The following is a 23,731-nucleotide window of genomic DNA, read 5'->3' as shown; positions in this document are numbered from 1 at the left end:
AGAGACAGGGTTTCACCGTGTTAGCCAGGATGGTCTCGATCTCCTGACCTCATGATCCACCCACCTTGGCCTCCCAAAGTACTGGGATTACAGGTGTGAGCCACTGCACCTGACCGTCGGCCTCTGTTTTAAGATACTCTCTCAGCAACTTCCAATTATGTCTAGTTGGCCAAAATTTTGTCACATGGCCACTCCTGTCTGCAAAGGAGGCTAGAAGATGTAGCGCTTTTGATAGGGGATATTTCTGCCCCTTAAAAAATGTAAGTTCTTGAGATAATACATTTTAGGAAGGCAACTAGCATTCTCTGTCACAGGGAGCAAGAGACTACTTAGGATACTACTGCTTGGGGAAACATGATGGTGGCTTGTTCTATAGTAGTAGGGGGGTTGATAGGAAAAGGTGATTGGATATATATGCACATAATTATATATATAATATATATATCCAATATATATTAATATATAAATTATATGTATATAAGTTTTTTTAGACAGGGTCTCACTCTGTTGCCCAGGCTGGCGTGTAGTGGTATGATCATACCTCACTGCAACCTCCCACTCCTGGGCTCAAGTGATCCCCCACCTCAGCCTCCTAACTGGGACCATAAGCTACACCACCACACCTGGCTAATTTTTTGTAGTTTTTGTAGAGACAAGGTTTTTCCATGTTGCTCAGGCTGATCTCAAACTCCGGGACTCAGGTGATCCGCCTGCCTCAGCCTCCCAAAGTGCTGGGATTACAGGTGTGAGCCACCGCGCCTGGTCATACTTGATCTGCTTTGAAGGCAGCAGCCACAGAACTTGATGCGGGATTAGTTATGGAAAGGAGAAGGAAAGGAATACAAACTCTTAGGTTTCTGGCCTAACAATTCCAGAGATAGAAGCATCATCAACTGAGAAGAGGAAAAACAGAAAGCCTAAGGGTTTTCTTTTTGGGGAGTGTGGTGCCTAATCTAAAATTGTATTTTATATACATTAAATTTGAGATAATCATCATACAGCTAAAGGGAACTCAATATTCTCTTGAATATCTCTGAGCTATTTAGAATCTTTTCCAAGGATCACCCTCCTCCTACATTCCTCAGAAATATTTCTATTTACGCTGGAGTTAGTTCCATTTGTTCTTATTGATTCTTCACTTACATATATCAATTTTTCTTATATACATGGTAAGCTTCGTTTTATGTTTATAAATGGAGGGGTATGTTGATTGTATAGGTATGCTCTGTCCATGTGCTGGGCAGGCTTCCCTGGAGGGTGTGTAGGGATGGAAGATGGTAGGTAGGATCACTGAGTTCTCTGCATTTCCAAAGAACCAGTGTGTTTCCTGGATGGAACTCCCTTTTTTTCAAATCCCCTTTTAGTTTTCTAATTTGGAAGTGTGAGTCTCAGCAGTCCTTACTCTGCTTCCCTGTCAAGGCCCAAAACTTATATCTCTGCATAGGAATATGCCATATTCTCCTTAGAGAACAGTTTTTTGATGTTTGGGAGAGTGACTGGGGAAAGAGTGCTGCTAGCAGTGTTTGATCTGTGTGCACAGAGAAAGAAAGGGGTGATAATGAAGGGTCCAAGAGGTCTAGCTGTTCCAAATGCAGCTCTTTAATAACTATGGACGTTCCCGTGATCTGATTTTCTTTGTGTATGCTGAGCGTGATGGTTAATATTAGGTGTCAACTTAACTGGATTGAGAGATGACTAGAGGGCTGGAAAAGTATTGTTTCTGAGTGTGTCTGTGAGGGTGTTGCCAGAGGAGACTGACATTTGAGGCGGTGGACTGGGAGAGGAAAACCCACCCTCAATGTGGGTGGGCACTGTCCAGTTGCTGCCAGCTCAGCTAGAACAAAGCAGACAGAGGAAGAGGGATGAGCTTGCTTGCTGAGTCTTCTGGCTCACTCCCTCTTCCCTTGCCAGATGCTTTGCTTCCTCTCCTCCTGCCCTGGGACATCAGACTCCAGGTTTTTCAGCCTTTGGACCCTGGGACTTACAGTAGTGGTCTCCAGGGGGCTTTCAGGCCTTCAGCTACAGACTGAGGGTTGCACTGTTGGCTTCCCTGGTTTTGAGGCTTTCGAACTTGGACTGAGCCACTACTGGCTTCTCTCTTTCTCCAGCTTGCAGATAGCCTATCGCAGGAATTCGCTGTGTAATCATGTGCGCTATTCTCCCTCATAATCTCCCTTTTCTATATACATATATCCTGTTGGTTCTGTCCCTCTGGAGAACCCTGATTAATACACTGACTTGGAATGTATTGCTTCTCAGGCCCCCCTGATTTTACATCTCTAATAACTATTGTTTAAGGTTATGGTTTTTCTGATTGGGGTTTTCCATTAAGTCAATTATATCTACTCTCATATTTTCTGAATTTTCTCAAAGTTCTAGATCCTGGTAGCTCACCTTACTGATTTCCAGTATTGCCATGGTTCTTTCTTTGTGAAATAATATTTTCTGTTAATGTACTGGCACCTTGGGAGATAGGAGAGTAGACTCACATGTTCAGTCTGCTATCTTGAAGCTCCTGTATTGATTTGTTAAATTGTCTCTTCCTAGCTTCCTAACATGCATACCTAGAACATTCCCCCAATGTTACTTTACTGAAGCTTTTTATTTATGAAAGTATTATATGTTCATCTAATCAATAATGCCCAGTTAAACAGAGTAAACGTTAATGGCATCCTCCTTCCTCTCCTCCAGGGCTACTCCCATGAGAAAACAATGTAAGCATTTTGAATCCATTCACACATTTGTCCATGCTTGTAGTAGGGGGGATTTTTTGTTTGCTTTGTTTGTTACAAAAATGAAATTATATTTTTCTACTACTTGTTCTTTCACTTGTTTATCATACATGTGTCTTTTTTAGATTTTTCTATTAAATTCATTTAAAGCAATAAACTTTCAAATGTTATAATGTCAACTGTGTTTAAGAGAGATTTGGGAGAAATTTAAGCAAAGAAAAACAAAAGGAACAAAAGAATAGGTATGGAAGTACAAGATGTATGTCAAGAATTCAGAGTTAGACACATTTGGCTGGAGGAGAGGAACCATACTGGCAAATATTGAGAAACTTGCAGAGACAATACAGAGTTGGTGTGTGAGGACAATGAGTGGGAAGCCACTGAGGCTTTAAGAATAGGGTCATTTATTAACTGCTTAATGTTAATTAAACCTTAAAACAACCTAAAAGTATCTCTAATAAAAATGTTACTCATTGAATTGTTATTTTACTTAACTTAGTCCATAGTGAAGCCTCTACAGACTAAAGGAGATAATGTATAGGACAGTCATTTGAACTACCAAGTGTTCTGTAAAGAGATGTGTCACGTTTTCTCTCTGTATGAGCTGGCAGTGTGGATGCACATTCTGATGCTTCTAAAGCCACTCATTCTCCCTAACTGCTATCAGGATTGTGTGAGGAACTGAGTACCCAATGAAAACTTTGGACACCTAGGATTTAAGCTACTAATCATCTGGGTAACTTGGGACAAGAAACTTTAGCTTCAGATTCTGTGTAAAATAAGAACTAGAACTAGATTATCTCCAAAACACTTCCATTTCTAAAAATTCAGTGGTTTTGTGATCCTGTAATGGTTCTCATACATCTTGATTTAATACTCAAGTATTTCCTTAGGGAGTTTTACATCTTCATTTAACAGTGACAGGTTGATCATCACTGAAAATGCTATCTATGGCTGGGCGCAGTGGCTCATGCCTGTAATCCCAGCACTTTGGGAGGCCAAGGAAGATGGATCACTTGAGGTCAGGAGTTCAAGACCAGCCTGGCCAACATGGCAAAACCCTGTCTCTACAAAAAATATAAAAATTAGCCAGATGTGCTGGCACATGCCTGTAATCCCAGCTACTCAGGTGGCTGAGGCACAAGAATTGCTTAAACCCAGGAGGCAGAGGTTGCAGTGAGCCAAGATCACACCACTGCACTCTGGCCTGGGCAACAGAGCAAGACTGTCTCGAAATAATAATAAATAAATGAATAAATAAATAAATAAATAAATAAATAAATAAATAAATAAAATGCTATCTCAATATATTATGAGCTGCCATGTATTGTCTAAAGGTATCTCACAGCCTTTTAAAAATCAGGTTACATCTTCTGACAATTCTATTTTATTTTTACTTTTGTTTCTGCTTGAAGTTGCTGTGCATTATTTTGAGTTTACAAATTCAAGACAAATCAGATTACATTTCTTCTGACAATTCTATTTTATTTTTACTTTTGTTTCTGCTTGAAGTTGCTGTGCATTATTTTGAGTTTACAAATTCAATAGGGTGACTATTATAATACCAATGAAGCCAATATTTCACATATATAATATTATATATATACAGATTTCTTTCATAATTGGCAAGTATAGTTATGATAAAAATATTTAGGTTTAAAAATTTTATACCTCTAATAACTATTGCAAGAATAAAATGATCTTGATACTCTTACAAGTAATCTAAAATTAGAACTTCTTTTTTTATAAGGTGGCTTTTTCACCAAAAGAATATAATTCACCATCTTTCAGACCAGAATATATAGAATTCAAACCAAAATTTCAGGTGAGTCCTGAATTATTCTATCCCAATATCATTATACTTAATTACTAGGTTTCTTCAATACTTTAATTCAATAGTTCTAAAAAGTTACTCATTAGAAACACCTGGCTATTGTAAAAAATACACATTCCCAGGTCCATTTCTGACCTAATGAATCTCAACCCAGAAACAGAACCTGGGAATTTGTATTTCTCAAAAAAGAAAACAAAAAAATAAAAAAACTAAGGGGATTCTTAATTTGTCATCTGGGTATCCACTAGAATTTGAAAACCTGTTATAATAAGTTGCATCCATTAAAAATAATTTTGAACTACTAAGTTGAAATAAAATAAGACAAATAGTAGGCTGATTCTTTCACATTTTGCTTTCTTTTAGTTAGATAACACAGAAGTATGAAAAAAGAGTTTCAATAAGAATATTTATTCTGAAGGCTGTTTCAATGATAGACGAGCCTGATCCCAGAGCTAAAAAGCTGCTTATGAATATTACACTGAAATTTTACTGTAATCCTGAGTTTTCTATATGGTTCTCCCTTATCCATTTCTGGGGCATTATACAGTATGCATCAAAAAGCAAGATTAAACTGTGACATGTTAAGGACTGGGTGGAGCTCATTATCATTGTTGAAACTCTCAGACTTAAAGGCAGATGATATATGCCCCCAAGTCAGTTTTCAGAGAATATTTGATACTTTTCGTGAGTTTCATTTCAGTACTTTTCACTACTTGCTTGAATTAAAAAAAAAAATATTTCCTACATTGCTATGAATGTAGCAAATATTTAGGTAGATGAGACTTGGATCCTGATGTTAGCTACTGTCTAAGGAAATGAAGCTAACACTAGAAATTAAGTTCTTAACAATAAACTATTTATGGATGGCTTTTTAAGTATTTAAAAATATTCCAAGTAGTAAAAAGCACTTGGACACAAAATAGCATCAGAATTAAGAATTTGAAATTTTTCCATTAAAATATTTTATTTCAATTTCAAATATTTTAAAATAATTAAAGTTGATTTTCTCCCTTTGTGGAGGGTAGGAGAGTGAATAGATACATTGACAGATTGCTCAAAGAAAATTAACTAGAAAATGTATAATAAATTCAAAATCATTGCTACCAAATGTCTTACCTTTTTTTTTTTTTTAACATTGCAGTTTCAGAAAGTCAACAAGAATGGTTTTGATCCTTTTCTAAGGAATATAAACAAAATGTCAGTCAGTAAAAAAAAAGATCAAGATATATACAAACGTAGAAACATTTTAGGTGCAGAGGTTATAGAGCACGAAGACCAGGATCCTCCTTATCCAGCACAATCAAAAACTGCAGGACCTGCTAATAAAACCTGGGCCCATGACCCTAATATCTTCACAACAAAGACGTCAGAAACTGAGAATAAGTTAGCCCCTGACCCTACTATCAATACGATAAAGGGTTTAGATACAAAGAATAATTTAAAAGAAAATCTACCAAATGTATCTTTACCAAGTTTCAAAGGAGAATCATCAAGGGCTGGAAATGTACATGCAAATACATGTCACCTCTCAAAGTCTTTAAATTTTACCCCCCAGATAGAATATTTAAAACAATCAATGATACTCAAGTCAATTTTAAGTAAAAATCTGCAAGACCTTTCAGACAAATTATTTTCTAAACCAGAAGTTAGTATGAACAGTGAAGCAAGAGAGAAAAGTAGTTCTCTACTTATAAGCATTCATGATAAATCATCAAGTAGTATGGAAGACAACATATTGGGAAAAAAACAAGATTTAAACAACTGGCTTTCAGAAAAAGACATTTTAAATTCAAAGACTATTTTAAGTCAAATAATTAAAAATATTCCTGTGGATTTATTTTCAGAAGGTAGTCAAATAACTGAAAATATTCCTGCAGATTCACTTTCAGAAGATGGTCAAGTAATTAAAAATATTCCTGAATATTCACTTTCAGAACAGGGTCAGATAATTAAAAATATTCCTGCAGATTCCTTTTCAGAAGGTGGACCAGGACAATCTCCGGAGGTAGAAGAACATGTCTCTAAAACACACTTCGAAGCTGATGAGAGAGATTTTCCAATTAAAAAAAAGAGTAGTATCAAAAAGAAACATTTAATAAGTGAAGTACCTAACTCCAAATCAGGTTCAAGTGGCACTGTACATGACTACATTATAAGGCAAATATTCACTGCACCAATATTCTCAGAATTGGAGATAGAAGTGAAAGAGCCAAGTGAAACACCAATGAACTTGGAAAATCAAGTACCTACACCTTGGAAGAGAAGTTTGTCATCACATATTCTACTTCATGAAGATAATGCTGATAAAATAGAATTGCCACAGCCCAGATCTGCTATAAGCCAGATAATACAAGCATTTCCTATAGATACGCTTTTAGAATCTGGGATAATCAAAGTGATAGAATTAGATAAAGAACGCCGTAAGAGTTCTTTGCTGGGTACGGGGATCACTTCTCCTAAAGGAAAGCTGAAGGATTCCCAAGAGTATTATTCAGAAATCAGAAGCGAGACAGAACCTTTTTCTGAGCAGAATATACCCATCATTCCCAAAGACACTACTTCTGTTAGTAGAGTTGAATTTATACAGGAAGACCAAAATATGTTCCCACAAGATTCAAGTTATTATTCAATAGCAAATAAAGAACTGGATTTGCCAAGAAATGGTCAGAGGCTTGGTAAAGACGAAAATGACCTCAGTTCTACTTTAGAAAGTTTAACTAACTCATTAATGGATAAACTTAATGAATCAGATGAAATAATGTTAAAATCCTTTTTAAAAAACATCTTCAATGTTTTTTTCAAATATAATCAATCTGAAAGAAGAGGACAACCAGAAAGAGAATTAGAAAGACTAATTCAACCTTCTTTTACAAGTGACACAGAACACCTTAAAGAAATCCAAGAGAATTTTGATAAAGTAGACAAATTAGACAGAAAACATATTTTGAGTCCAAAGTTGCGTGTGTTTCTAGAAGAACTCTCAGAGTCAGAAGTAAAAAATTTAAAATCTGAATTAAGTAAACAAATCCAGCATTACCTTGTAGAAAGACTTTCAGAATCAGGACATATCACCAAGGAGGACTTACCAAAAATCTACCGAAATCTGTATCTGATGAATGAGAAGGTAGAGCGGAAAGGGCCAAACAGTTTTCAGGGGAAATATTCTGAAACTGTGAAAGAAATCATGTCTTTTGTCAAAAATTTCAATCATCATTTCATAGATAAACATTTAGAAATAAGGCTAAGGTCTTTTTTAAATGAGATTCTCCAAAACTATTTCCTAAAAAACATTTCAGAAAGCAGTTTATTTAATGAGACAGAATCTGAGACTATATACCCAAACATGTCTTCTCTAAGGACTAAAAGTGTCTCACTTTCTTTTCACGAACTAGAACAAGATATTTCAAAGGGGAGTTTTGGTAGAAGGTTTGAAATAAACATGAAATATCCTTTAAGTAAATCTCTACAAAACTATCTGATAGCTTTATCAGAAAATGAATTATTACATCTAAAAGCTGATTTAAGCAAACACCTCCAGGGTCTTTTTTTAGAAAAACTTTCAAAATCAGGACTAATAACAAAAAGGCAATTAGAAGGGATCAACCAGCATATAAATTTGCTTAATTCTAGTTCTATACCATTAAAATATATAAAGACACATTTACCTTTTAGAGATGACCATCACTTTGTGGAGAAGCATTCAGAAAAGCAAAATAAATATTCAAGAATTGTTCAACAAACCACTTTACAAACGGTTTCTGAGGATAAACTTAGAGAAATAGAACTGATTCGAGAGAAAGAAAAGAAATCTTTTCCCTTACAGAATTTAAAAGAAAATTCATCTTTAATTAGGGAACAGAAAAGTTATTACACTAAAGAAGAAGCTAAAACACCAAGTTTAATCAAAGTACAACCTTCTTCCAATAAAAATACCCAGGCAAGTCCATTAAACAATTCATCAGAAACACTTACAGATATACTGCTTAAGAAACTAAGGAAAGAACATGTATTTATGCAGCTTCCTCAAGCAGAAAATTCTGTTCATAAAACACAGATTCAAGACCCATATAGTTGGGGTGGTAAATCAAAAATAACTCAATCAAAAGCTTGGTGTGAAAGGACACAGAAAATGAAGTCCCTTGATAGAAAGGAGCATGTAAACATCTATAAACGGACTGTTCAGGAAAAACCTGAGGCAGTATTAACATCGTATCCAAGAATTCCTAATGCCAGAATGCCAAGGGAAGATGAGTACATAAACAGACTCACTTTTCCTTCCTGGCAAACTAGCACTTTAACTCATTTCAATATAGAGACTGAGGAAAAATCAAAATTAGAAGACCAGTATTGTCAGAGACTGAAAGGAAATAATAACAATAATAAAAAACATTTAGTAACATTTGCACAATACAAAAAAGAAATACAAACTCTTTATATAAAACCAGATGAAATTTGCACTGAAAAATGTGCCAAGTTCCCTGAAATACAGTCATTCCAATATAAAGATGTAGAAAATGAGAAAAACTCGAAACCATCCCTCTTCCCAGAATTATTTAAGAGAGAAGATCTAAAACCCAAGGTCCGAAAAGAAAGAGACCGTGTCGCCAAACCAAAAAAGTCATTTAACAAGATAGTCAGGATACTGCCAACCACACTGCCCACCACAAGAATTCACCTAAAGAAGTCTGTTCCAAGGACACTGCTTCACTGGACTGCAAGAACTACTATACATGTAATGATGTTTTTCTAAGTCTTCTACTTCTGTATTTGACAAAGTTCTGGCAATAATTTAGGGTTTGTGTATCTGCATCCAACTGTGTGTATAACCTTAATTACCCCCAAGACATACAGACCTCCAATTTAAAAATTCCTCTGAAAGGCCGGGCGCAGTGGCTCACGCCTGTAATCCCAGCACTTTGGGAGGCCGAGGCGGGTGAATCCGAGGTCAGGAGATCGAGACCATCCTGGCTAACACGGTGAAACCCCGTTTCTACTAAAAATACAAAAAATTAGCCAGGCGTGGTGGCGGGCGCCTGTAGTCCCAGCTACTCAGGAGGCTGAGGCAGGAGAATGGTGTGAACCCGGGAGGCGGAGCTTGCAGTGAGCTGAGATCCGGCCACTGCACTCCAGCCTGGGCGACAGAGCGAGACTCCGTCTCAAAACAAAACAAAACAAAACAAAAAATTCCTCTGAAACTTAAATATCACCTCACCTGATTCAAAATGCAATCACAAAATCAGGGAGACTGTTAACACACCTACTACCTTTTTATGAAATAAACGGTGGCAACCTTTCCTCCCAACCCATCTGGGACATGAATTAGAAAAAGGTGCCCTCTTCCTCTGGGCAGATTCTCCCAGCTGACACAGCTGAGAGTCAGAGTACATAGTCCTGATTGTGGAAAACTGTCTGGATTTTAGCCCTGACTAAAATTAGTACAACTATTGGCTGTGGCCCGATACTGTGGAAACACAGCTGACATTTTCTTTTCATAGAGATTAACTACAACTATTGGAGGTTTTTTTTTTTTTTTTTTTTCACATAGCCGAATTATCTTTGCTTCGGTTAAACAAATATGAATCTCCTCTGTGCCAGTTATCTGGCTAAAAATTAGGGATATGTAAAATTTACAATCCATTGGATTATGAATTGCAAGAATTTAACTTCTAGTCTTTTCTTTTCTCACCACCATGCTATATCATGTGCTGAGAAACTTGAGAATTCAAATATATTTTTAATATTAACATAAAACGATCAGGAGACCAGGCTTGGTGGCTCACGCCTATAAGGCCAGCACTTTGGGAGGCTGAGGCAGGTAGATCACTTGAGGCCAGGAGTTTGAGACCAGCCTGGCCAATGTGGTGAAACTCCGTCTCTACTAAAAGTACAAAAATTAGCTGGGTGTTGTGGTGCATGTCTGTAATCCCAGCTACTTGAGAGACTGAGGCACGAGAATCACTTGAACCCAGGAGGTGGAGGTTGCAGTGAGCCAAGATGGCGCCAGTGCACTCCAGCCTGGACAACAGAGCAAGAGCAGTCTCCAAAAAAATAAATAAATAAATAAAATTAAAAAAAAAAAATTAGGAAAGTATATCTGCGACTAGACTTTATACAAATCATTCTAAAGCAAATTTAAAATCTAGAAGGGACTTTTAATTTTCTGAATCACTGGTCTTCCCTGTAGTATGCATAACAGGCATGATCCATAATTGGAAAAACTGCTAAGTAAATATGAGTAGGTAAAACTCATATTAAGTTGATACTTTGATGTGCATAATTTTCCCTTTGAGAAAATAAATCTAATTTCTGCATAAGTATTTTGATTTTATTTTCCACAGTAAAGCAAACTATTTGCTTTATAGTAGCAGGGTAAATATTATATAGCTATATATTATACACACTATATATTATACAGTTAAATATTAACTATATAGTGGCAGGGTAAAAATACCAGCTTATACTTTCAATTTTGGATTTTTCTTTTCTATCTAAATTTGGAAATTTAGTATTGAGAGGGTGAGTGTTTGTATATATACATGTATCTACACACTTGGAAAAAAGATAGAAGATGGGGTCATAGTTTTCAAAGAGGATTTTCTGATTTTTTTTAAGACAAATGGAATCTTGAATACAACTTTTCAAGCAAAGTAAGAAATTGCATTTATGTTAAATGATATAAGATTATATAGGATCTCAGAACCCTTATCCTAAGAGGAGGCAAGGGAGATAGAGTTATCTTTATTTCTCTTGGTTAAACCAACTGTTCCTAAACTTTCCTCTAATAGATAATTGAGTAGTAAGCGGGCATTTTTCAGATGATCAGAAACAACTTACTCATCTGATTTTCTAAAATCCAGGAATCTCCCAAAGGAATCAAGACAAAAGAGAGAGAAATTGAGTCGTAGGAGCACCTAGAAAAGTGACCAGTGGCCTGGGTCTCCATGCCCTTCCACTGCCACTCCAGTAATGCGTTATATCAGCTGTGAAGGAAAATTATGTTACTCACTAACATAGCATAAATCATCGCAGTGTGGCTTCCCTAATTGTCTTGTGTACATAAGAGGGAAGAGGAAGAATGTTTTCTTGCCTTCTTCAAACTCAGGCAAAAATGTTAAATAGGTAGAATTTATCTTTAGACTCATTATACATTCTTTTTTGTAAATCTTTTTCTGACTGCCTAATTCTTATTAGTCCTGCCCAATGTTCCCTGACCCCCAGTTCTATTAATCCATCCCCACCTGTGTTCAAATCAAGCAGCCCACTCCCTTGGTGTGGCTATCTTTGCTAAGTATTATGAGATGAGCTGCTCAAACTGCTGAGGAAATTGCTTACCCTAATTTGAGGATAACTACTAGATTCATACCTTATATAGCTATATAATAGAAAATTTGAAAAAGAATCATTTATTATGGTATATATCCTTCCGGTTATTTTACTGAATGTTTTACTTGTTTACTCAGAGTACACATGCAATTTTTTATTTTTAATGTAAACATTACAACCATATTCTTGGATGTGGCACACACACTCTCCCTCTCTCTGTATGTATATAAATTAAAGATGGTTATTAAAGGATGAAAGATCAAATTCTGGATGACATAAAAAGTAAAATATAAGAGTTCGTAATTTATATTTGGGGTCGGGGAGAGAGATTTTGGTGGAGAGAAATTACAAAGTAATCTGGGCAGCATTGCTTAGGAGTCTGTCCCCTGAGGTCAGCTCTCAAGTTTTTCAGGTTTCTAGCTTCTTATCTTCACTATCTTTTGAAATAACGATCCTTTGTAACAGTAAGATCTTTTTAAAACATGGTTTCTAGCATAGTATCTAGCACAGTATCTAACGGGAGGCATGGGTGTAGGGTCTGAATTTAGAGACTGCCTAAGAAACATCCAATGTTTTCATTCTTTGTCTTTAACTGTTGCTATTATAAATTTTAGTCCTTGTATGTTTTTCTTTTTTCTTTTGACCATCCATGTCGGAAGTCCTTGTAAATTTAAAACCTACTTTTAAGAAACCTAATTTACCAATCTGATCTTTTATTTTATTATTTAGGATTGTTCAGATAAATTTGAGGATTTACATGACATGACCTCATTTACACACCTTAAAAAAGTAAAATCAAGATCAAGGCTTTTAGGAAAAAGCTCAGATGATATCCATAATCATGCCAGACACTCTGCAAGACCATATACTGCTCCGGAGGTTAACAAGCAACGAGAAAGCTACAGTGGAAAGTTTACAAGTCGTCGAATGGTTTCATCAGGCTTAGTTCATATAAATGATAAAACATCAGATTATGAAATGCAAAAAATGCGGCCAAAAAAAATTAAAAGAGGATATTGAAAAATGTTCGTTCATTTGTGTTATTATAAAACATGTTTAACTTAGAATGATATGTGAGGCCAGCAGTCAGAATATCATTTCTCCATTAACAAAATGGTTTGGAGATCTCTTCTTTTGTGTGACAGAAGTCAGCAACAAATTTCATCTTGTTAGAACTATTTTGTTTTGATTAAAATGAAAAACAAACACATTTGATATAAATGTGTTTTCGTTCATGAAGCTTAGAGAACAGACCCAGAAATACGTGTTCAGTTTATATTCATGAACAAAGTTTTATTTCTCAGTTTTCACTTTTTCCACTATGTAATACCACTCCAATTTGGTTTTCTCTGACTTCTCCAACCTTTGTTACACTGTAAATTATCCCTTTCTACCCAGTTTTCAGGTGATTTGTGGTTATCAATGTGTGCAGCCTTTTGTTCTGAATATATACTTCTAGGCCAGACACCATGGCTCACGCCTGTAATCCCAGCACTTTGGGAGGCCAAGGCGAGTGGATGGCTTGAGCCCAGGAGTTCTCGACCAGCCTGGGCAACATGGCGAAACCCTGTCTCTACAAAAAATCAGCTGGGCGTGGTAGCACGCCTGTGGTCCCAGCTACTGAGGAAGCTGAGGTGGGAGAACCACCTGAGCCTGGGAGGCCAAGGCTGCAGTGAGTTGTGAGAGTGACACCCCTCGCAAGAAAAAAAAAAAAAAGAATATATACTTTTACTCTTCAGCTCTAGTTATATTTCTAGATTCAACAGTTTGCAATTCTCTGGGCCTTATCCTTGTTTATTAACTTTTTTGGGACAGAGTTCTAGCTATGTTGCCCAGGTTGGTCTCAAACTCTGGGCTCAAATGATCCTCCTGCCTCAGCTTGTCAAGTAACTGAGATTTATAGGTGTGTGCCACCACACCCAGCTGAACTTTTATTCATTTTAACATCATCTGATATTGCATTTTTTTACACAATAAAAATAAGAATATAGTTAATTCCTGAAGCATCCCTTACACAGCAGTGACTTTCTAAGTTACTCATACAACTGTGAAAGGGCCTCTTAGTAACATCATACTTGGGAAACTGCATAAAATTGTAGAAACTGAATAAGATATAATCTAGCTAAATCAACATAGGATTTAAATCAGACTTCTGAGAATTGGTTCTGTTTCTTTGTAAGTACAGTATTTGGATCTTGTTGGACTTTGATCCACTCTTGAAAAGCAAAACTCGATTTACAGAATTTTTGTTTCTATTTTTCTACCAGAAGTTATAATGACTATGGGGTTTAAATAGAATTGGTTGATGGAAAACATAATTCCTGATCATTCAGTGTTATAATCAGGATAGTAATTTTTTATAGGGACTAAGAATTTCCAATAATCCTCAAAGTTGTCAGTACTTGTATCAGTCAGCTTGTAACTGGGAAAACACAACTCCAGATCTTTCAGGTAGAAGGAATACAGGGAGTTGGTTTTGTGGGTGATGGAATCAAGGCTAAGAAGCAGAAAGGGATGTTGAAGCAACCCAGGAATTAGCAAGAGTGGGAAGTGCTACCACCACTTGGATGGAAAGGACAGCAGGGGGCACTGGTGCTACCAGAGTCTTGAAGCTAGAGACAAAGACGATACCGCCACTGCCAGGGACACTCGAAGCAGAAGGGGAGTGGGGCAAAGGGTGAGATATACTATGTTTCTCCTCTCTCGTCCTGCTCTCTGATCTTCTACTATGGCCTCCCTGGAAACCAGAGATTGCGGGTACATAGGAAACGTAGATCCTAGTGAAGCAGAACAGGGAAAGGGTGGAGAAATGAACTTGAGAGCTAATAGGCAACTGGCCAACAGTACTTATGAGGGAAACCATTGATCTGGCTTGCAGTAAAGGACGAAATATTTACTAGATAGAAATCTCAAATCTCTTTGCCACATTAAATTTTTAATGGCAATATTGTGACAAGCAAAGAATTTAAAACTTCTTACCATGGAAATCTCTTACATTTTCAAAAGTCTTTTTTTTTTATTCAAATACTTTAATTCAAGAAAGAATTCAATAAATATTAAACATCTACAATACGCCAGACAGTTTTACTAAACAGCAATATACCAGTGAATAAGACAATATTCTCAGGAAGTCCACAGTCCTTTGGGAACATAAACACAGAAGTAATTAGAGTTGTGTCAGTGCTTTTTGGGGAAGGTACTATAGAAGCTCATAGGAGGGCATTTTAGCTAAAGTGACTGCTAGCTTGGGTCCTTTGAAAAGCAGACACCAAGATGAAATTAGACGTGTGGTAGTCATGGCCCCTACCAATGTGTCCATGTCCTAATCCCAGGAACCTGTGAATGTTACCTTATGTGAGGAGAGATTTTTGCAACTGTGATTAAACCAATGGTGTTGAGATGGGGGGAATTATCTCAAATTATCTGGGTGGGCACAATATAATCACAAAAGGCAGAGAAGGAGATGGGACCACAGAAGTAGAAGTTGGAGCAGTGCTGTGCCCTGAGGGAAGGAAGTAGGAAGCCTCTAGAATCTGGGAAGGCAACAGAATCTCCCCTAGAGACTCTGGAAGGAGTGTAGCGCTACCAATCCATTTTAAACTTCTGACCTCCAGAACTGTCAGATAATAAATGTGCATTATTTTAAGCCACTGGGTTTGTGGTAATTTGTCACAGCCGTGATAGGAAATGAATACCACCTGCAACAGATGTTTTGAGGGGAAAAGTCTGGGAGGGAAAAGTAGGGAGGCAGTAGAAGATGGCTGGGAGAGCTATCCATGATGTAAGTCTGACCAAAGTGGAAGAGAGGGAGGAAGATAAGAAGGCAGAATAGGAAATGGCTTAGACTGCAGTGTCATTCTAAATAAGTTTCAGTCGGGCTGATGGGGAGTGCTCCAGCCGAAGCCATTAATCACAAAAGGCCTTTGTCTCCCAGGAATGGGCTTGACTTGCAATCCCTGCTGCCAGCGGTAGGGATAGGATGAGGCAGGTATGGTGGGTAGGATAATGTTCCCCAAAAGATGCCTACATCCTAAGGCCCAGAACCTGTTAATATGTTAGGTTATGTGGCTAAAGGGAACTACGATTGCAGACAGAATTAAGGTTGCTTATCAGCTGACTGTAGACAGGGAAGCTATCCCAGATTATCTTGCTATGCCCAGTATAATCACAGGGGTCTTTAAAAAGTAGAAGATGGAATCAAAGGGAGAACCAGAGAAATGGCAGAATGAGGATTCGGCCCCAAATTGCTGACTTTGAAGATGGTCAAACAGGGCCATGAGCCAAGGAATGTGAATAGTTTCTAAAAACTGAAAAGGCCAAGGAAACAGATTCCCCTCTGGAGCCTCCAGAAGGAACGGCCCCCGGCCAAACCTTGATTTGAGCTCAGTAAGACTGATTTCAAACTTCTGTACCAGAACTTCAAAATAATAGTTGTGTTGCTTAAGCCACTAAGTTTGTGGCAATTTGTTACAGCAGCCATTGGAAATACAGCAAGCAAGGAGCCTAAGGTACAAAATTTAAGAAAGCACTCACAGGGTGAAGTCATCACTCATGGTGATACCCATGGTGATGGTTGATTTTGTGTGTCAACTGTACTGGGGCACAGGTGCCCAGATACTTGGTCAAACATTATTCTGAATGCCTGTAGTCCCAGCACTTTGGGAGTCCAAGGTCAAGAGTTCTAGACCAGCCTGGCCAACATGGTGAAACCCCATCTCTACTAAAAATACAAAAATGAGCTCGGCATGGTGGCGGGAGCCTGTAATCCCAGCTACTTGGGAGGCTGATGCAGGAGACTCACTTGAACCCGGGAGGTGGAAGTTACAGTGAGCTGAAATCATGCCACTGCACTCCAGCCTGGGCGACAGAGCAAGACTCCATCTCAAAAAAATAAACAAAAAATAACATAATTCTGAGTGTCTCTGTGAGGATATGTATTAGGGTTCTCCAGAGGGGCAGAACTAATGAATATAGGAAATGGAGTTTACTAGGGAGAACTGGCTCACACTATCACAAGGGGAAGTCCTGCAGTCGGCCATCTGCAAGCTGAGGAAGAAAGAAGCCAGCAGTTGCTCCGTCCAAGTCCAAAAGCCTCAAAAGCAGCAAAGCCAACAGTGCAGCCCTCAGTCTGTGGCTGAAGGCCCAAAAGTCCCCAGGAGGCCCGTGTGCAACTCCCAGAGTCCGAAGGCCAAAGAACCTAGAGTCTGATGTCTAAGGGCAGGAGGAGTGGAAGGAAGTATCCAGCACAGAAGAAAGATGAAATCCTCAAGGCTCAGCAAGCAAAGTTATCCCTCTTCTGGCCGCCATCTTCTAGCTGTTTAGCAGCTGACTGCATGCTGCCCACCCACATTGACGGTGGGTCTTTCTCTCCCAGTCCACTGACTCAAATGTCACTCTCCTCTGGCAAAACCCTCATAGACACACCCAGAAACAATACTTTACCACAAGGGTCCCCAAACCCCTCTATGGACCCATACGAGTCAGTGGCCTGTTAGGAACCCAGTGTCACAGCAGATGAGCAGCAGGGTGGGTGAGCATTACCGCCTGAGCTCCGCCTCCTGCCAGATCAGCGGCCACATTAAATTCTCATAGGAGCACCAACCCTATTGTGAACTGCACACACGAGCAATCTAGGTTGTGCCGCTCCTTATGATAATCTAATGCCTGATCTGAGATGGAACAGTTTCATCCTGAAACTATCCCCCACCCCATGGAGAAACTGTACACCACAAAACTGGTGCCAAAAAGTTGGGACCACTGCGTTATCAGCTATCTAGACATCCTTCAATCCAATCAAGTTGACACTTAATATTAACCGTCACAGGGTGTTTCTGGATCAGACTAACATTTAAATTGGTCGACTAAGTAAAGCAGATTGCATTCTCTAATATTAGTGGACCTCATCCAATCAATTGAAGACCTGAATAGAAGAGAAAGGCTAAACTTCCCCCAAGTAAAAGAGAATTCCTCCTGCCTGAATGCATTTGAACTGCGACATTGGCTTTTTCCTGCCTTTGGACTCAAACTGAAACACTTACTCTTCCTGGGTCTTGAGTCTGACAGCCTTTGGATGAGAACTACACCATCAGCTCTTCTGGACGTCCAGCTTGCTAACTCACCTGGCAGAGCTTTGGACTTGTCAGCCTCCACAATCGCATGAACCAATTCCTTATAATAAATCCATTTATATATGTATATATATAAAATGTAGATATATATGCACATTCATTCTATTGGCTACTTCTCTGGAGTACCCTAATACACCCCATAGTAGGAGATCTGAGAAGCACCATTTCATGCCCTTTATGGTCCAATTTTTAAACTACACACATTTAGGAGAACCTCCACACAGATCTGAAAGAACCTCTAAGGTCTCTGGGCCTCTCTTACGGAAGGGAAATTTAGGAGGAGGAGGTTAGTAGGATGAACTATAGCCCTTACCACTAGAGTTGCTCTTAGGGCCTCAGTGGTCTTCATCTTCTCCCTTTTCCACTGTCCATTTTAAATTCTTTCACTTTGGTGGGTCTTGGTGGCTTAACAGATGGAGTAACCCAAACCTTCATTCTTGAGCGGGTCCAGTCAATAAACATGAAGAAAATTGTGCTTGAAATGGCCTATAGATTTGTATATTATTTGTCTTTTTAATTTTTTAGTCCTGAAGTAATCATTTTAAAATAACTTTTAATGTAATATAAATAAGATTGTATAAATTAAGAAAATCAACTGAAGTAGGTCCCAGTTTACCACACCTCCAAACTATGTATTCTTTTTGAATACATAGTTTGAGACATGGCAGAGTCTCTTTTCTAATTAGGAAATTAGGAAATATTAATTAAGACCTCTATGTCCTCATGTTGTACCTCCTACAGGAGCAATATGTCCTCATGTTGTACCTCCTACAGGAGCAATAACCATACAAAAGGCCAGAATGCCTTCTGCCTCCATTTAATCGAATACTCAGTTGATTATAGATTATGTAAATGAATTTGCTTGAGAAAGGGCTTTTCTTGGCAAAACAAATAAGAATCTGTATTTTAGCTCTGTCAAACCACGCAAGGAAAATAAATAAAAGCATAAACTCAATTCAGTAAATCTTTATTGAGCTCCCACGGGGTGCATGAATTTAGGATCTATAATTTACATAAGTAGGAAAGTGTTACTTTAGCCCCCTTTTTTAAAAAAAAAAGCAAATTACAATTTCTGTATATATTTCAAGTGAATCATTTAATGTCAGTGAGGTTCAGTTAGATGTTACCATAAGTATTAACAGAAGAAAAAGGGAAAGCACAAACATTTTCCCTCTACCAGAAAAGGGTCTGATGTAAGATAAACCAGCCCGTTGGTTTAACAATAGCTCATTAAAAAGGCCAGAGAATCTGGGAGAAGATGTACTTGGAAGCACTGTCCTCTGAGGGCCCATTCCCAAGGGACAGCAAAATACTGAAAAAAATTAACTGGCTCAAAAATTATATTGAGAGAGGAAAAGAGTTAGTCACAGCTTAGAAAAAAATTCCAGAATAAATGACACTCGCTAGATTAGTAATTCTGATGTTTCCTTGGAGTTGTCATAGTACTCTGTGGGAACCAGAGGGACTACAAACGGATGCCCCTTTGAACAGAGTGGTTTTAAATAATAGATTCTCCAGTGCACCAACTGTATTTTCAAGTATAATTCTAGTATTTGTACCTAGCAATACAGAAGAAAAAGCAGCAAGGAGAAAGTGTCAAGTATATAGGACATAAAATGATTTGGCAGCCCTAGAATTCCCAGTATGAGTCTTTTTCATCAGGAAAATCACATTCTGGCTCAGTCCAAGGTAACACTGGAGGCAATGATATTGATGGCTTGTTATAAGCAGGAGGCAACAGTGAAAGTATTGAATCATGGCTTTCTTCTTTCATCTGTTAAAGAAACTCAAAATAAGGTTGTTGACATATCATTTCAATACATCAGTTTTGTTAGCAATAAATAACTTTTAAAGAATTTATGTTAAATGTGTTTAAAATTGTTTTCAGGTATTCCCCCTAAAACTGCCTTTGATTCTAGTCATCTGAAAACAGGAAGAAGAGCCAAATAAACTGACTTCTTATCAGAATTACTTTGCCCTTTCATCATTTCTAGCCAACAGAGAAAATGTCTCTAAATTAATCAAAATATACACCAAGCATCAATAACATGTAATGATAGTCCATTTTGTTTTTACTCATTTTGTTTTGAAGAATGAAAGTATTTTAGAAAGTCTGTAATTGAACTACCAAAAGTTTTCTTGTTTTTAACTTTATTTTGTAACAGAGTTATTAGTAAGAACCTTGGTAACCAAAGTATCTCATCAAGCCAACAAAATAAAGTGACTTTTTAATAGTAATTAAAAACATCGAGACAACGGATGATAGATCAGCTCACCTGTTTGAAGAAAACATGGGACAATAAACTGCTTGCTGATGGCCTGAAATTTTTAAGAAAGTTATAAAAAAAAAAACCTTTATATTAGAATGTAGATTTCAGGTGTATAAATATGTTAGAAATTAGGTTTAGAGCTATAAAACCCAATAAGAAAAAAATTAAAAAGAATATATATCAGAAGCCCAATTCTTAGCTACAACCTTGACTAAAGGGAATAATTGTAGAGGTATCCTTCAATTAATCTATACTCAACATCTACTGGACACAGTATTTACTGACAGTAACTTAGTAGGGTAGCAGCAATTTACATTTTTATACTGCTTAGAGTCAACATAAATGTGCTAATTAATGTCTAGAAAGAGTAACTGATTTTTACTCTGATTTTTCTTGTAAAAATCAGTTAGAAAATGGTACAGCTGAGACTGAGCCCAACTCTTCTGATTTTTTTTTTTTCTTTTGAGATGGAGTCTTACTCTGTCACCTAGGTTACAGTACAGTGGCATGATCTCGGCTCACTGCAACCTCTGCTTACTGGGTTCAAGCGATTCTCCTCCCTCAGCCTCCCGAGTAGCTGGGACTACAGGTGCATGCCACCACACCCAGCTAATTTTTGTATTTTTAGTAGAGACGGGGTTTCACCATGTTGGCCAGACTGGTCTTGAACTCCTGACCTCAGGCGATCCACCCGCCTCAGCCTCCCAAAGCGCTGGGATTATAGGCGTGAGCCACCGCACCCAGCCTCTTCTGATTTTGAATCCAGTATTCTCATTTCCTTGTTCCTACTAGTTGTTCTTAGCACTGACATTTTCTAGATTAGACAATATTTTGATCAAAACATTGATAAAAGATTTGTATTCTCCTGGAAGGGCAATGTTACAAAGCTTCTATAAAATGTAAAACATGTACATTTTGCAGTATTTAGAAGAGGTCAATATTACCTTTTCTCAGGATCTTGTTGCAAACAGAGCTGTACCAAGCTAAAGAAGGCAGGAGAGAAGGTTTTTGAGGATGGTGTGTGTAATCGGTCACTATTTACTGTGTGAGTTCCACTGGAGACAAGCACGCTTTCTCCAATCCCAGAGTCTACACCTGACCGGGAGTTTTTCATTCTGGATTCTGATTGAGGGAAAATACTGATATCCAATGGGCTGTAAGGAGGACCTTTCAGTTTCTGTAACAGCATCTAAAAGAAACAGAACTTTCCTTCAACACTTTCCAGGCAAAATATTAAAACAGTAACAATAAAGCTCCTAAGAGTCTATAGCAAATGTATTTAACAGAAATTATCTAGAATGTAAGCAATCTTATGAAAGGAAAGTAGTTCAGGGATTTTAGCAGCACTTACCTGAGTTCTATGCATGTCCTGGAAAGGCACCTGCCCACTGGCTAATTCACATGCTGTAATCCCAACACTGTAAATATCTGACTTCACATTATACCCATGTAAATCCTGTAGGACACAATTAATTTGAAGTCTTTTAGTGCAAATAAGTTAACCAAAAGTTATACATGTGTGCTTTTTTGATAAAGAATGGTGAACAATAATGGAAAAGAAACCCGTAAGTGACAAATCAAGACACACTTAATATATGGTATTTAATTTCCTAACATAATTTTGACAAGAAAGAGAAATAAAGTCTTGCAGAAGGCCATTCACCAATCCACATATAAAGTCACAACTGTACTTCAGTCAAACTCAGAAGACACTTGAGACACAGAAAACCCAATGCAACGGCCACACCTGACCTGTCTCAGTAGTTCTGGACTCAGCCACGGCTGCACTGATGTGCTGAACTGTGGGAAATCATACACAGCCGTATGCCTCTGTCCATGCTTAACCAAACTATGCAGATGGGACAGGCCAGAGAGGGTCACTAGGCCATCACCAGAAATGAGGATATGGCTGGCTTTAATACTCCTAGAACAAAGAGAAACAATCCTAAGTAATAGGAAACTGGCCAATGAAGAAAGAATAAAAATCTGGTAGGAACAAATCCATATATTCTCTTGGAAATTAAATACCCTTTATAAAACAGCAGTATAAACTGCAAAACAGTACTGCAAAACTGCTGTTTACACAGGAAATATTCAGGGAATAAGAATTCTTTCTCAACTACTTACTACAGCACCAACACAAGTAAAGATATATAATTGAAAGCCACATGTTAAGAACTGATGGCCGGGCGCGGTGGCTCACACCTCTAATCCCAACACTTTGGAAGGCTGAGGCAGGCAGATCATGAGGTCAGGAGATCGAGGCCATCCTGGATAACATGGTGAAACCCCATTTCTAATAAAAATACAAAAAATTAGCCGGGCATGGTGGCGGGCGCCTGTAGTCCCAGCTACTTGGGAGGCTGAGGCAGGAGAATGGCGTGAACCCAGGAGGTAGAGCTTGCAATGAGCCAAGATTGCGCCACTGCACTCCAGCCTGGGGGACAGAGCGAGACCCTGTCCATCTCAAAAAAAAAAAAAAGAACTGATAATATTTTTTCAAACAAGGAATGGAATCAAATAATTAATTTCACTTTTTTTTTTTTTTGAGACAGAGTCTCACTCTGTGGCCCAGGCTGGAGTGCAGTGGCATGACCTCAGCTCACTGCAACCTTCACCTCCTGGGTTCAAGTGATTCTCCTGCCTCAGCCTCCTGAATAGCTGGGACTGCAGGTGTGTGCCACTACACCTGGCTACTTTTTTTTTTTTTTTTTTTTTTGTATTTTGAGTAGAGACAAGGTTTCACCATCTTGGCCAGGCTAGTCTCAAACTCCTGACCTCAAGTGATCTGCCCGCCTCGGCCTCCCAAAGTCCTGGGATTACAGGCATAAGCCACCATGCCTGGCCAATTTCACTATTTTTGAATGCTGTTGCAAAACACCTAAGAAGTGTTACCTAAAAAAAAAAAATCAAACAATATTTGAAATATAAGGTTTTAAAGCTAAATGTAATACTATCCAGTAAAAGTCTCTCTCATACATCATTTATAAAAAGATATATTATACATTTCCTTTAATTGTCAGATAAATTATAAGAGCCTTGTTTTTCGATCCCAAACACTGAATTTGGAAACTTAACAGAGGAGGATGGCCAATCATCTGGTGACATATAATGAAACCCCAGTTAACCAGAATATAGTGTGTTGGAAATCCTTGGTTAACTAGAATTTTGCTGAAAAAACAATAGTAAGACTAAAAGCTTTAAGGAGATTGAAACAATAGGAAAGCAAGCTTATTTAAAGGTAACTTAATTAAAAAGTAAGATAAAGTTGCAGTATATCTTAGAACAGCACTTTTTAACATTCAGTCAATCACTTTTGCATATACACTTTGGTAACAAGAGAAGTGATATTTAGGATGATAACCTCAAGGTACTGCAAAATAAGAAATCGAAGAAAAGTTTAATTCCAATTTATGCATAGTATAAGATGGAAAGCAGATAATG

At 37.9% G+C, this 23,731-nt stretch overlaps 2 protein-coding genes across 6 annotated transcripts in view; one reads left to right on the top strand and one right to left on the bottom strand.

Moving 5' to 3' along the window:
- LOC105468098 (C2 calcium dependent domain containing 6) overlaps positions 1-12,918 on the top strand; it is a 176,309-nt gene extending 163,391 nt beyond the window's left edge. For 2 of the 5 annotated variants that reach the window (XM_071073183.1, XM_071073184.1), the window contains exons 16-18: positions 4,483-4,557; positions 5,708-9,298; positions 12,619-12,918. In XM_071073183.1, the coding sequence (XP_070929284.1) occupies positions 4,483-4,557; positions 5,708-9,298; positions 12,619-12,909 (3,957 nt within the window). In that variant the 3' untranslated portion in view covers positions 12,910-12,918. The remainder of the gene's footprint in view (positions 1-4,482; positions 4,558-5,707; positions 9,299-12,618) is intronic. The other 3 variants (XM_071073185.1, XM_071073190.1, XM_071073186.1) reach the window with 2 other exon arrangements.
- A 6,050-nt stretch (positions 12,919-18,968) lies between these two features.
- The window catches only part of LOC105468099 (STE20 related adaptor beta), a 29,498-nt gene continuing 24,735 nt past the window's right edge, over positions 18,969-23,731 (bottom strand). Inside the window, exons 8-12 of the mRNA XM_011718071.2 lie at positions 22,040-22,211; positions 21,639-21,743; positions 21,232-21,476; positions 20,294-20,336; positions 18,969-19,791 (exon numbers count right to left, since the gene is read on the bottom strand). Of these exons, the coding sequence (XP_011716373.1) occupies positions 19,648-19,791; positions 20,294-20,336; positions 21,232-21,476; positions 21,639-21,743; positions 22,040-22,211 (709 nt within the window). The 3' untranslated portion in view covers positions 18,969-19,647. The remainder of the gene's footprint in view (positions 19,792-20,293; positions 20,337-21,231; positions 21,477-21,638; positions 21,744-22,039; positions 22,212-23,731) is intronic.

Source organism: Macaca nemestrina, chromosome 11 (assembly GCF_043159975.1).
Source record: "Macaca nemestrina isolate mMacNem1 chromosome 11, mMacNem.hap1, whole genome shotgun sequence".
Classification (NCBI taxonomy): Eukaryota; Metazoa; Chordata; class Mammalia; order Primates; family Cercopithecidae; genus Macaca; species Macaca nemestrina.
The sequence above is the reverse complement of the archived record's forward strand: the minus strand, read 5'-3'. Positions and strand labels throughout refer to the sequence as shown.